The sequence below is a fragment of the Sceloporus occidentalis genome, unplaced genomic scaffold, assembly GCF_023333645.1.
Source record: "Sceloporus occidentalis isolate IW3139 unplaced genomic scaffold, rSceOcc1.0.p SCAF_10, whole genome shotgun sequence".
In the NCBI taxonomy this organism is placed as follows: Eukaryota; Metazoa; Chordata; class Lepidosauria; order Squamata; family Phrynosomatidae; genus Sceloporus; species Sceloporus occidentalis.
In genome coordinates, this window is record NW_028316990.1 from 22,936,689 (window position 1) to 22,951,372 (window position 14,684).

General features: G+C 46.3%; 1 protein-coding gene across 3 annotated transcripts in view; it reads right to left on the reverse strand.

The window, feature by feature from the left end:
• The window catches only part of GRID2IP (Grid2 interacting protein), a 34,475-nt gene that overhangs the window by 11,661 nt on the left and 8,130 nt on the right, over positions 1-14,684 (reverse strand). For all 3 annotated transcript variants that reach the window (XM_089539801.1, XM_089539802.1, XM_089539800.1), the window contains 10 exons: positions 7,639-7,893; positions 7,387-7,472; positions 6,942-7,011; positions 6,281-6,372; positions 5,073-5,256; positions 4,698-4,852; positions 3,511-3,615; positions 1,404-1,507; positions 1,153-1,270; positions 165-481 (listed from right to left, as the gene is read on the reverse strand). In XM_089539801.1, the coding sequence (XP_089395927.1) occupies positions 165-481; positions 1,153-1,270; positions 1,404-1,507; positions 3,511-3,615; positions 4,698-4,852; positions 5,073-5,256; positions 6,281-6,372; positions 6,942-7,011; positions 7,387-7,472; positions 7,639-7,893 (1,486 nt within the window). The remainder of the gene's footprint in view (positions 1-164; positions 482-1,152; positions 1,271-1,403; positions 1,508-3,510; positions 3,616-4,697; positions 4,853-5,072; positions 5,257-6,280; positions 6,373-6,941; positions 7,012-7,386; positions 7,473-7,638; positions 7,894-14,684) is intronic.

Here is a 14,684-nt window from a genome sequence, read left to right on the forward strand (position 1 = left end):
GTGCTGGCCAGATAATCTGGGTACAATAATATATCTTGGGTCATTTTCCCAGCCATCAGAGGGTTGCAATTTGGGACAGATCCTCCCATCTGGCTGCTCTTTGCATGGGACTCCTGAGGAAAGATCTAACTTTTTTTTTTGCACCTTTGTTGCAGTGCTCTTACCTCCTCGTAATCGTTCTCTGGTGTGAGGAAGTCATCCACGATGGTGATCCGGTGGCCCAGCTGCTCGCTCAAGGCATCCAGGAAGCGATCTGTGTCCCGGCTGCGTGGTGGGCGCGAGAAGGTAAAAAGCTTCTTCCTCCGGGAAAGTGGGCTGAGGGCATAGACGCCATGTTTGGGGGAAGGAGCCGGGCTGCTGTCTAGGCTGACATAGGGGTTGGATTCAGTACTGCCAGGGGAAGGGAGGCCCCCACCATGAGACTGGTAGTAGCAAGTGGGGTCGTTCTGCCAGGAGATGGTCAGACCCGATTTCCGGACACCTGCGGGGGAGACAAAACCAGAAATCATATCCTAGCATTACCTTGTATCGGGATTATGTTTGCATGATGGTTTGCATAAGCAATGGGACAGCTTACTGGCCCCCGAGTCAGTGAAGGTGGCGAATCTACTTTGGGCTTTAGTTAGAACTGTCCAAAGTGTCAAACCTATTTGGAGAGGACAGGTAACCCACTATCTTGGACCCCTCCTTTAAAATTTGAAACAAATGGGGCGAGAAAGTTGTTACGAACAGTTATATTTTCAAGCTACCCATAGTTGAATGAGTGGATAAAGAGTCTGTGGATACGGAGAGCCGGCTGTATTATTTCTTTTCTCCCTTTGTGTATTCACTTTCGATCTTTCACTGTCCTTGTTGCAAACCTAATTTGCAGGTTAACAAAAAAGGGATGAAAAAGAAAACTAGGTTTGCAACAAGGACAGTTGAATGTCTCACAAAATGACCCAGGATTCCATAGCATGGAGCCATGGCGGTTAAAGCGGTGCTGAACTGGTTATTTCTGCAGTGCAGATGCAGTTCTAGAAGCTTATGAGATAAATGATTTGCTCTTTTTTGGCCAGAAAAAAAGGGCAGTCTGGGGAGTCTAGGGGAACGAAAGCCCCAAAATACAGTCCTGGGGGCTGCATGGGGCCCCTGGGCCCATCCCTCTTTTACCTGCTGGATTTCCTTGCTCTGGCACTGGAGGCGATGCCCGGTGGACGGCTAAGTTGCTCAGCTTCCCGCCAAAGCCGGTGGTCAGGCGGGTTTCCAGCTCTGCATAGACAGCCGACATCTGAAAGCAAAGAGAGGGATGGTATATGTGCTGGGTGAGACCATCTGCCCTTGTTCTGCAATACAACACAACACGCAAACATGGTTACCTTCCTCCCTGGCAAGCCAAACTCTCCCCCTGCCCAATTTCTCACCATTTTGGGATTAGGTGTTTCCGGGAGGGACGTCCCGTCACCCGCCTGCCTCTCCCCTGGTGCAACGCGGACTGGCAAATCTCCAGCCACATCAATGTGACCTGCTGAGAGGAGAAAAATAAGTTTGCTCCATAAAGAAAGGCCAAAGCATCAAGGATGGCTATGGCTGAGTGCATGGTCTGGATAGAGCTGAAAAGAGGGATCAAAGTTGGGAGATGGAGGCATGTTCAGGATGATGAATCTGAAAGACAGGACTAGTCCTCCTCTCAGGCAGAATGAAGCAACAAGGAGAGAAAAGCAGCCCAGCTGGTTAAGACACCAAAGCACTGAATTGCACAAGGCCAAAAAATGATTAAAGCACAGCTGCAGCCCACAGCCAGTCCAAGGGGATAAAAAATGGCCCCCAGACTCCAAACCTGCTGTTGTTGGTGTGTGCTTTCATGTCTTTTCCAACCTTTGGCAATCCTAAGGCAAAACTATCTAGGGTTTTCTTGTCATGGTCTTCCCCTAGGACTGAGAGAGTGTGGTTTGCCCAAAGTGATCCAGTGGGTTTCTAGACATGAGCAAAGAGGATGGGAACCCTTGTCTCCTGCTTAAACCACGCTACCTCCCCAAAAAAAAATATTCCAAAGAGGCTTGCCATGAGGCTGAAAGAGTGTAGTGTGTCCCCAGTGGGTTTCCATGGCTGAGCAGAGGTTCAAACCTTGCTGTCCTGGAAGAGTTCCTAGTCTATAGGGGCATTCACACTCATTTTTTTGTCCCAAGATGTGGACCACTGCACTGATGCATATTGGGTTTGTTGTTCCCATTACATGTTGGGTTCGCAAATCTCTTCACATCATTTAACCCTTGTGTTATTCACACATGGCATCATTTCGGGTTAAAATAGAGCCACCTCCCTTCCTTTAATGATATAGAGCGATCTGAATCGATTCGGAAGCATATTCACACTGCCAACAATGTGGATCAATGCAGATCTTAGGGAAAAAACTCAGTATCAAATATCCCAGGTTAAGTGAGGGGGGGTGTTGCCTGTGAGACTTGGAATTGCTCTGACCAAAAAATCCACAGCAAACTTCAGTTAGATCCAAAAGTTTATTGTAAGAACTAAGTAAGTAAGAAGCATTCTTGGTCACGTCTTTGAAAAGTCTAAAGCACACAAAGTAAAAGCCTCATCTTAAAAGGACACATTCCCCCCACCCTTTTTTCCCATTCCCTCCCAGATGTTCTCTCCAAATCACCCCCCCCCCCCTCACTCAGCGGATGCTTGGAGCCCTATATCAAAGCAACCCAATGCGGACACCATTTGGTCTCCGGAGATCCTCTGTCTTGTAAAAGCTATTCATGCTTGATTGATGGCTTGTACCTGTGGAACCTCTCTCAGTCGTAATTCTTCCTCAGGGTGTGAAAGAAAGATTCCTTGTCTTGTTAGCCTATGTTTTGCTTACGTGACACCTTTGATTACAAATCATGGCCGCAGATGGGCATTTCCCATAATGCTTATTCAATTGAGTCCTACCGATACATACTTTTATTTAATCCATATATATATATATTGCTAAGACACTCTAATATCTATATTTATATATGATAGTGTATATATATGTATGTATGTATATATGTTCACTACTAAATATGATCAACAGCTTTACCCAATCTGCCTTCAAACATTCCAATATACAACAAGGTAAAGATGGTATATACATATCATCAATGTGCATGTAACTAATTACTAACTTAGATGACTTAATCTAAACTCTTTACACCATCATGACAGAACCCAGAATGAATAAATGAATGAAAGGGTTCTGACATTGCCAACCCTCCCTCCAACAGTGCATTGAGTGCATTCAGGACGTGTGTGAATACCAAGGATTCAACCCAGATTCATCCTGGATTATTTTTGTAGTGTGAACAGGGCCTTTAACATTCAAAGTGCTGCACCACACTAGCTGTCTTGAAACTTGCTCACTCCTGGTGTAAAGGATGGGGTGTTTTCACATATTTGGGCACAGAAGGTTACCCTTTCTGGAGGGATGAAGATGGAGGTAGGCAAATCAATAAGAGTCATTGCACTGTGCAAAAACCCATGTCCGGTGGGTCCTACCTCCAGCACCAGCCTCCTCCGGACTATGGGCTCGTACGCTTCTCTGGCACACTGGGGCTCCCATGCGTATGGAGCTGCGGTGGCGCTCTTCGGCCTCTGTCTCGGCTGCGGAAAAAAGGGAAAGGGGTTAACTTCAAAGGCAGGGTGCATACATGACCAAGTTGGAAGGCACCCGAAAGGGTCATCTATCTCAACCTGCATTCATGGCCTGTTTTACCTCCACCACCAACAGCAGTCAGCCAAGTGGGCACAGCTGCAGTTCCAGATTCCCAGGAACAGATGGATCCTGCTGGAGCCAAACACTACATCTGCCTTTTACTTTCTGTGTCATGAAAACGCATGTGCATGCCCTCCACATTCTCTGTCACACCCCAAAACACTGCTTCCTCCACCTCCTTCTAAAGTTTCCCTTTGATATAAAAAGAATCTGCTTTGCATTAACTCAGGGACTGGCGTGTCCATGACTGTTTCCAAGGTGCAGACGATTAAAATAATTCGTTCTAAATGTGGCCCATTGGGGGGGTGCACAATCCCACCCCCAAAAAATAACCACAAATGCACAGAGAGAGCGAGAGCTGTTGGTGCTGAAGTTGCTACAGCAACTGGCAAAAAAAAAAAAAAAAAGAGTGCAGCATGCGCAGAGGAGGAGGAAAAGGTGCCATGCAGCAGGAATCTGGGTGACACATTAATACCCTCCTGCCATTTTGGGGGAAAGTTGATGCCTTCCCCTAAAAGAGGCTGACTGGCTGTTTTATATCACCTGTTTTCTGCTCTCCTATTTCTAATTTGTGCTTTTATATTAATGATGTGCATGGTTTTAACTCTATAGACATCTTAACATGATTTTAATTTTCAGTTTGGGCACGTCTGTAGCTGTGTATGTGTGTTGCATGCCTTCATGTTGTTTCCGGCTTATGGCGACCCTAAGGCAAACCTATCATGACGTTTTCTTGACAGGTTTTATTCAAAGAAGGTGTGCCATTGTCATCCTCTGAGACTGAGAGCATGTAGCTACATGTTTTATGGACCTCCTTCCCGGGGAACATCAAATTAGCTCCATTCCTTCTGAGCTTCTGGTGGGCCTGAATCCTCATGCCCTCTCAAAGCATGGAAGATGCTGAGAAGCCAGGAAGTCTCTCCTCCATCTTCATCCAAGAGCCATGACCCACCAAATGCCAGATGCTTACCTGCCATGGTCTTGTAGCCCAGGAACCTGGCGATCTTCTGCTGGCAATGCTCCTGCTCCTCGTAGGTCAACAGCTGGTAGATGAATTGCCAGATCACCTGCTTGGAGGGGGTGTCCAGGACAGGATACACATCCACAATAAGGGTGTCGATGTTCCTGGGGGAGATAAGGGAGATGACAATGGTCCCATGGAATATGAGGAAAGAACTCCAGATTCCTGGGCACTAGGACTGACATGGAGAAGGTAGTCCTCTGTCTGCATCCCAATACAGCGGGCTCTTGGTATCTGGTGGGGTTTGGTTCCAGGACCACCACCCCTCATAGATACCAATATCCATGGATGCTCATGCCCCATTAAATACAATGGCATAAATACCTGTGCTGGAAGAAGCTTTCCAGCGCTTTGCAGATCGTGTAACGTTCGGGTGGCGTGAGCAGATGTTCCAGCTGTTGGTGGAAAGTCCTCCCTTGGATCTTGATGCTGGAGGGCAGGATCTCTGCTACCCATTGCAAGGAAGTGAGGGCCGAAGAGGAGCTGGGAGTCTCCGATGACTCCGAATCTGCGCCCGAAGACACAAAAAAGAAGTGAAATCCATGCTTAAGCAGGAGATGGCTGAGGACCATTCACAATACACCTTTATAGCACTATGATTCCTCTTTCACTGCCATGGCTGCATCCTATAGAACTTAAGGGTTTGCAATTTAGGGAGAAAGGCTCACAATTGCCAGGGGCCTGAACAAACTATAAGATCCAGGATCCCATGTGATGGATCCATGACAGTTAAAACATGTCAAGCTGCATTATTTCTGCAGTGCAGCTACAGCCATGGAAACTTGCGAGTATTTTCCCCACCTGTAAGACTGTCTCCCCAAAAGAAATCTAAGCCTAGTAAGGAATTGCCCTCCAAACAAACAAACAAACAAACAAACAAACGAAAAACCCAAAAAGCAAAGCAAAACCCAAATTAGCTCTTTGCAGAAACAGCAGGGAAGAGAGGAGGTTGGGCTGAGAGTTAGTAGCCTGTGGTTAACCTCTCTGCCTTTTGCAGCCACCTGCAGTGATAAACCAGAACTAGCATTACCCAGACTGACCAGACTTCACCTCCCTCTTTTTAAAACATTTCACTGAGCTGTCTCCTAAAGCGGCAATATTTTCTGTTAGCAGATCAACCAATCTGTTTTCCATCATGTCCTTACCTGGCCAAAACAAAAACAAACCACGGAGAGCAGCCAGCTGCTCTTTTCTGGAAACTATACACACACACACACACACACACACACACACACACACACACTCACACTCACACACACATACACACACTTCTATACTGCTCCACAGTGAAATCAGCACTCCCTAAGTGGTTTACAGTGTGTTAGCCAATTGCTTTCAACAAGCTGGGTACGCATTTTACTAACCTATGAAAGGATGGAAGATTGAGTGGACCTTAGAGCCCCTGGCATCAAACTCACAACCTTGTGGCTGCATACTGGCATTTGACCAGGGCTCTAGCCTTACACTTTGCCCACCCTGGTTAAAAAAAAGAAATGTTCCCACTTTCCACTCTGAAGAGGAGATCTGACCACCTGAAAAGCTGACGATGCCTTCTTCAACCACGAGGGTGGGCATGGCACCGCTGCCCTGGAGCATGGAGACCACTTTCTCATGGGAACAGTTCCTGCATCAGAGAAGAAGACAACATGTAATGAGAAGAATCCTCTTCACTAGGAAACAGTCCTTGAAAAGCCCCTTTAAGGAGACACACAGCTCCCTCGTGCACAGGCAGGATTCGCACTCTTTGCTGCGGAACTGCAGAGAGATTGACACATACCCTCCAACATTTCAGAGATGAAAACCGGAACCATCAAAGGCTGTTCAAGATAGCAAACGTTATTCATAAGAATACACAATCCAGGAGAGACTTCAGCAGTTTGCTTTTGCCTGAGCCTCCTGGGAAGGCTTCACCCTCTTCTCTCCCCAGTGCTGAGTTAATTGTGTACAAATTACTTTTGTCCATTGAACTCAGTTTGAAGCAATGAAAGTAAGCTAAGGATGAAGGAAGGAGGAGAGAGAAGCCGGAGCAGCTGAGAAAGTGGGATGGCGAAGCATTCATTGGGGCTGACCCTACCAAAGTGGGGCATTGGAAGGTGTGCTGGCCATCCTAGGTCCAACTGGTCCCACAAGGTCCGTAAGGGACATAAAACCCAGGGATGATAAAGGAGAGAAGCAAAAGAGAGGCTACTTCACCTCATATCCAGGCCATTGAGGAACAAGATTCTGTCTCCAGCTTTGAGGGATGCTTTGTCAGCTGGACTCCCTACAAAACAAAACATATTATAATTTAAATTTATTTACTAAAGATCAAATACAGTCAGCCCTCCCTATCCACAGATATTTTTTATCTACAGATTCAAACATCCACAGTTTTAAGATATTTTTTAAAATATATAAATTCCAAAAAGCATAGCTTGATTTTGCCATTTTATACAAGGAACACCATTTTACTGTGCCATTGTATTTATGGGATTTCAGTATCCACAGATTTTGGTATCCATGGGGGTGGTGGGGATGGTCCTGGAACCAAACTCCAGCCGATACCAAGGTCCCACTGTATCTCCTTTTGCCACCACTCACAAACAAGACTCAAGTAACTTTGCAAATGCTACTCGCATAAAATCTTGATTTTCCTTACCAGGCAAGACGGACTCGATCCACACCGGGGCATGTCCGCGTAGCGTAAATCCAAAGCTCCGACTGCCTTTATAGACCCGGACGGTCCTGGAGAGGCAAGGTAAGTTACTAGTCCTCGTAGTTGCAATGTATGAACCATACCTGAAGCGTTAAAGGATCCTTTGTTCTGTGCAGAAAATAGCATTTCTATGTAGAACAAAGTGCCTACTTTTCTGGAATGGATGTTGGGGATTTGGGAGGTAAGGGGGCTCACCTGTGTGCTGCCCCTGACCCCACATTACTGGCGATGAGGGAGGAGGCCTTCCTGAGCCCCTTTCCACTCTCCTCGTGGCTCCGTGGCACTGAGCTGGCCCGGGTGGAGACCAGCAGGCGTTCGTGGTGGTCCTCGCTCCGGCTGCGTCTCAGGCGGCCCCCTGGCTGCTCGCTCTTGGCCCGGCAAAGCTTGCTGATGAGGCTCTGGGAGACCACTTCGTCGAAGCGCTGCCGGTGTTTCCTAGGGATGAAGATCCTGGGAAACATGACAAGGGACAGACTTTAAAGCAGTGGCAGAGGAGCTTTGGCTAAAACAGCCAAGGGTAGCCCAAACCCTTAGAAACCCAACAGGTAGAGAGAGAAACCCAGCAGCTGGGTGCCCATGAAGGGATGCAAAGCCAGCTACAAAGTCTTCTCCTCCTTGTCTCCAATTCTCAGCTGCTGGGTCTTGCTATTCCAGGAATAACACATTTAGCGGCTCCTCCCAGATGCTTGGTCCTTCCTTCCACCATCTAGAGAAGTTCCCCAACCCCTGGAAAGAGAGGATGTGCATCTGAGTCTGGTTCCTCCTTCTCCTCCTCACTTCTATAGGCCACAACCTGGGTACTGTTTGGTCCCTTTGGCATGCTAACGTCCACAGGTTGCGTTTGTAGAAGGCACAGTATGTGTCAGTGTGTCTGTTTGCATGTGCGCAAACACAGAGTATTTTTAATGCTGAACCTCCAGATGGTGTTTTCTCTCGGTTGCTGTCTGACAGCAAAATCACAGTTTGCTCACCAGCAGCCTTCCAGCCCACTGCATGGAAGGCCCCTTTGCTGCTGTTGCTACTGCTGGCATACAGGTGTGTCCATGCCCATGCCGACCCAGCCCATGCACGCAGAGCAGCCGAGGACACTTTGGTCTTTGGCAGCCTTTCTTACGGCTTTTTGGCATGCTCAGGATATTGGCCCAGTGGGACCAAGCCTGGGGCTATAATCTGTTTAACTGTATTTTCATGTTAGCACTTTTCGGCTGTTATCCGATGTTTGGGCTGCACAGGGGAAAGCTGCACATGTTGGGTCTTCACATCCTCCAGCATTTCACTTTATTATCTATATTTACCAACATTGTTGCATGTATTCCAATATGCATTTTCTTTAAATATTGCAAGCCTACTTTGTGTCCCATTTTGGGGGGGGAATGCAGAATATAAATGAATTGTTATTATTATTATTCATCTGCTTCTGTAGGAAAAGTTACACATGCATAAGGTTTCTTGTGGTTCCCATTGTGTTTCCCATTTTCTAGTTACATTGACAGCTAGCTACCTTGGGTCCCAGTATTGGGGAAGAGGCAGAAAAGATACTAATTGTAGTAGCACTAGGAATAATAATGGCAAAAGATTTTTTTGCATACCCTTTTCCCACATGATGCCTTCATGGCTTGGAACGTGCCTCTGTTTTTCCACCACTATGTGCATCTTTTCCCTTAACAGTTAAAAAAAAACCCCAGCCAGCTCAGGAGAGGAGGAAAGGAAGATAAATATGATACGTTTTGGTAGGAAGTGCTAGGAGAGCCCTGTTTTTGGTCTGTAAAGGGTGGCCTGAGGGACATATGTGGCTCCCAAATCTGTCTTTCTGGTCTTTGACTTCTCCAAACTCCCCAGCTCACTATTTTCCTGTCCTCATAAAAAAGGGATAAACTGCCACTCCTGCAAAGCAATTTTAAAAACAAATTACAATGTATAACAATGCCTCTTTATCAAAATCAGAAGTGACCTTCCACCACTTTCCTTTGGAAGGGTATGCTTAGCAGTCTGTTGGGGGCCAGCATGGCATAATGGTTTGAGTGTTGGACTATGCACAGATCAGGTTGATTTCCCACTTGGCCATGAAACCCACTGAGTGAACTTGGGCAAGTCGCACTCTCTCAACCTCAGGAGAAGGCAATAGCAAACCTCCCTGAACAAATCTTTCCCAGAAAACGCCATGATAGGTTTGCCTTAGTGTTGCCATAAGTCTTGAAGGCACCCAACAACAACAAAGCTTCATCAGAGACTCCCAGGGGAAGAAAATGGCAGGTGCCCACTCCTGGTCTAAAAACACCCAGAGCTGCATTTTGGTATCTTATGCCACCAAGGATGAGCAGAGCTCTTGAGAGCATGAACCCAACAGAGAGGAGGGCAGCAGGGATGGACCAGAAATGCTGAAAGAATCTCCCATCTTTTACCATCTTCGGCATGTGACAGAGACAGCCAAGAAATCTCTTGAGTTTGCTTCAGGAAGGATTGATATCCTGATGATCTTAACCAGAAAGAAATACTTGCCCTGCAGAATAATTTCTTCACTCTCTCACTGCTGGACCTGCTTGCATCCAAAGTGGCTTTGCATGACGTGAGGACATCCTCTTCCTTTGCTTTGTTCACCCCAGAGATAAGAAGTTGGCCTCTTCCTTTTCTCCCTGCTTCGGCCTTCTGTCCAGATTGGCACCAAGGTTCCCAAAAATGCCTCAAACACAGACAAGACCATTTTTATTTCATTATTTTCTTGCTGTCTCTTAAAATGGCTGCAGTTTCTTACGAAGGTGATGCTGCCGCTTCTCTGAAAAGGAGGACTCCAGAGAAGCTCTTCTGAAAGTGCCAATTAACAGGCCCGAAATTACCTCCTGCGATAACGGGAATAAATTCTCTCTCTCTCTCTCTCTCTCTCTCTCTCTCTCTCTCTCTCTCAGAGGGATGAAGGAAAGAGAAAATGCCCACCAGCCATTCTGGAAGGTGATGGGCCTCTTTTAGAGACCCATCTGCAAGATTTCACATATGTTCCACCGTATGTTCTGACACATTGATGATTAAAGGAATAAATATATAATATTCCTAGACTGGCCACATAAACCCCCTGAGTGATCATGGGAAGCCACACTCTCTCAGCCTCAGAAGATGGCAAGGGCAAACTTACTCTGAAGAAACTTGCCAAGAAAAGCCCATGAGCAGTTCATGGCCTTAGGGTTGTCATACGTCGGAAATGACTTGAAGGCACACACTAACAATATAATATTATGCTTTAGTGCAAAAGGCAGACTCTCTTCTCTTCCCTTACAAAGTGTGCAGCGGGAACCACTGGTCAGATCACAGCCTTATGCTTAGCCTCCTCCACCTGAAGCATCTGCTTCATCTGTATTCATTTAGGAGTCACAGCAGAATTAAATGGTGTTGGTGCAAATGGCGGTACGGTGAGCCGGTGGAGATGCATGGATGGTTTACAGCTGCCAAAACAGCTTAAGCTCACCCAGGACTTGTCATCTGTGCAGGAAGACGCCTCTCAGGGTGGATTAAAACCACTGCGCTGGGCAGGATTATTCCCAGGCCATCCATCAGCAGTGGAAGAAGGAGGCAGGCTGCAGCCTCCAGGGATAACCAGCTGGAGACCAAGGATCCATGGCCACAAGCAAAGCAGTCAGTTTGGGCACAGGGAACAGGCTGGCCAGCAATCCAACACATTTTGGCCATGCACCATGGGTTAGTTTGGTGTTGTTTTTTGTTGTTGTTGTTTTGTTTTTTGCAAATATTATAAAACCCAGGCACAACCTGTGAACAGGGGCAAGTGTGAGACCGTTGCAGGCAACAAACCTGTCACCTGAAGCCTAAACATCAGGAGCGAGAGATGCGAATTAAGCCTGTGTCTACCTCCCAGTGACCAACCATGGGGGGGAAATCATGCTAAATGCAAGATACGTCAGTGAGGAAAAGCACTTGCTATAACAAAAAGATGCCTTTCTCCATTTCTTCCGGAGCAATGAGGAGGAACAGGTGACTTTAAAGGGCAGTCTTCCCCTGATATAGGTCAGACACCTCCAGAATGGGATTGTAAAAATGAAATATGTGATTACAAAATGGAAACTAATAACAGTGATGCGTGCCAGGTCTATTCATCCGACTACCTCCCTAATCACAGATTTTGTAGGGCAACCTCTGCCCTGTATTAATCTCTCCCTGAACCCCACTCCAGCACCCCCCACGGCTGCCATCTGCTTGGATTGCCATGGCTCACACTCACCAGGCCAAAAAGCTAGGAAGAGCATCGTAAGGAAGGCAATGCAGACGGCTTCGACTCTCTGCTAGTTTTGTGGGTGACCTTCCCTATTAATAGACAGCTCCTCCGTCCCTGGGATGCTATTGCTAAAAGTTATAATGTGGCTCTGTCCAGAATCAGCTTGGATTTGTTGGTGTGGGATTTCGGTGGCGGTGGTGGCAGAGCAGTGTGAGATGGGACGGCAGTGCACCTTTTGGTAACCAAAGAAGATCCTGGGTCCCTGGCTCAGGTAATTTCATCTGTGACGATCAAGTGACTTTTGTCCTTCTCCATCTTCCAAAGGGCGATTCTGACAGAAAGACAGCACAGAGGGAGGGAAGGAAGAAAGGGGCATGATTTCAACCAAGAAGTGAAAGAGAACTGGCAAGCCTCTTGCTTCTCTCACCAACTGCTCTCTTCTGCACCGGCCAGCAAAGCAATCTGCTCATTTCATGGCCAAGTCGCGATCTAAAGCAGGGATTTGCAGCTTACCCTGTACGATCAGGACTATTGCAATGGATGGAGGCAAGGGGCAGGGACGTAGCCAGGATTTTAGAAAGAGGAGGGTCCAGACTAAGTACCACCATTATAATGGGGCTTGAGTGCGGCGGCGTAGCAGCACGCACCATTCATTTTTCTAATGGAAGGGGGGTCCGGACCCCAAGAACCCTCCCCCCCTTGGCTATGTCCCTGCGAGGGGGAAAGAACACCCAGCCCTAGCAAAAGGATATTTGGTTGCACCTCATCTGCAAAACGCTCTCTGAAAAGATGAGGCATTCAACAAGCCTAGGACAGTGGCATCATTTTGTTCTTTGCAATAGGACATGTATAGATTTGGAGAGCATAATGGGGACAGATCTGTCAAATTTCAATGCTTGGCTCCATCATCAGCACCCAAAATAGGTCTTGAGAATTCGGCCTTTCTCATGTAAGTCCCCAAAATACAGTTGGCCCTCCAAATTTGTGGCTCTGACTTTTGCGGCTTTGATTATTTATGGTTTTGATTAATATGTTCTCTCTAGGAATCTCTAGGTCCTCTAGCGCAATTCTGCCAGAAGTTGACCATAGAGTTGCACTGGAAGACTTGGAGATTACAAGAGGAAACACTTCTCTAGGCTTTTGTAGGTCCTCCACCATGATTCTACAATCAACTTCTGGCAGATGTTGACCATAAAGTTGCACTGAAGGACCTGGAGATTCTTAGAGAAGTGGTCTCTTAGGTAAAAAGAATATTGTTTGTTTTTATTTGTGGTTTTTCCCAAGGGGGTCCTTCACCTCTAACCCCAGTGAATGTGGAGGGACCACTGTACACATTAATGGGAAATCTGTGAGCAGCCTTGGTCCCTTCGGGGAGAATGATTTAGGTAGATTTGGGGAGGGGAGAAACCCTGTGAAATTCCTGGGTAACTTGAGGACACATATACACATCTATGAGAGGACTTTGCAAACATTGCTGCATTCAGAGAATTTCTGTCGACGACAAAAAAGCCAAGCTGGAGGAATGCAGGAAAGAGGAGATGGATTGCACATCCAGCTATTACTAACACAAATTCCAACAGTGTTTTCTTCTGTAATGAGAGAGATCCCAGCGGGAATAGATATAATCTCAGAGGCTGAACCAGCCCTGATTAGAAAGTCTGCATTCGCCCCCAAAACTCCCGGAAAGATGGAGAAAACTGGTTTGCAGAAGAGGAAGGAGGTCTGCTCATCCGATCCACCATCCTGCCTGTGCAATGCTTTTTAAAAAGCAAAGGAAAAATGTTATGTCCAAAGAAAAGTAGACCATGCTGCATTGCAGGAAAGTTGCACAGAGAGGCAAGAAAACCCAACAACTTGAGGAACATCCTTTAGGAAAAAAGGTTTTAACCCTAAACAACCATCTCAGTGGAAATAATTTTTGGCCCCTCTTTGTGACAACAAGGCATTTCTTAAAGGAATTCTTGCTGAGAGTCCATTTACTCAGTCCAACATTTTACTAGCGGAAATGTTTTGGCAAAGTGCAATCCTGACATTTGGACGAAGGTGAAAATGATTAAAAATAAACAGCAAGTGAGTCAACAGAGAGATGCAAATATATGTTTATGCACATTGCTTTCCTAGCATTAGTCACTGGTAGCTCCTGATCTGAAATCTGTTGTTTGAATCATTAAATTGTACAGTATATCACCATTTATCTTTCCTGAGTGTCAACTTGGACACACAACTATTACTTTAAAAATACCTTGAAATGAATAAAGACACCTTTGGCTAATTTTGGAAGCTAAGCAGGGTCGGTCTTGGTGACCCCTCAGATGGGAGACAAGAAGGGATTGATGATCTCAGGAGTCTCATGGGAAAGACAGGAAACAATTCACACCTGAAATTCTAGAGGTAGTCCAGCAAATCCAGATCTCATCCAGAACAAACTACCAAATCTATTGTTTAGCCAAGTTCTCCAATATGTCAACTAGAAGACAAATACAGTTTGAACTTAAAATGCAAGCTAAGAGAAAGAGCAAATGCATCCATGACCCTGCCTTTTTGTAACAAACAGTGCTTGGTCCTGAAAAAGGAGACAATACAAAGCAGGTTGCAACCAGTAGCTTAACACAGAGAGATGGTAAGAGAGTGTGCAAGCCTTCTGGGTTTCACAGAACTCTTCCTCCAAGACAAGGGAAATGCAGTGGCATTTCACAAGAGTTTCAAGTGAGTACAAAAGCTTAATTTGGCACCAGTGAGTACCACAATGCACCTTGCTTTCCATGGCTTGCTGGCAAAGCTCGTTCACAACAGCAAAAGTATTCCAATACCCTTGCAACGCAGCATACTGTCTCTGGCGTCCTCCTTCTCCATCCTGACAAAGCCTTTGAAAACTCAAAGCTCCAGTTAAAGCTGGTTCAGTTGCATTGTCTATTCCCTCCCCTCTACTTTCTTTCTTCCAACTATTTGAAGGGGAGAAACTGGTGTAGGCTGTCAAAATAAATACTTGTATCTTAAAGGAAACTATGTTTAAAGCTAGAGA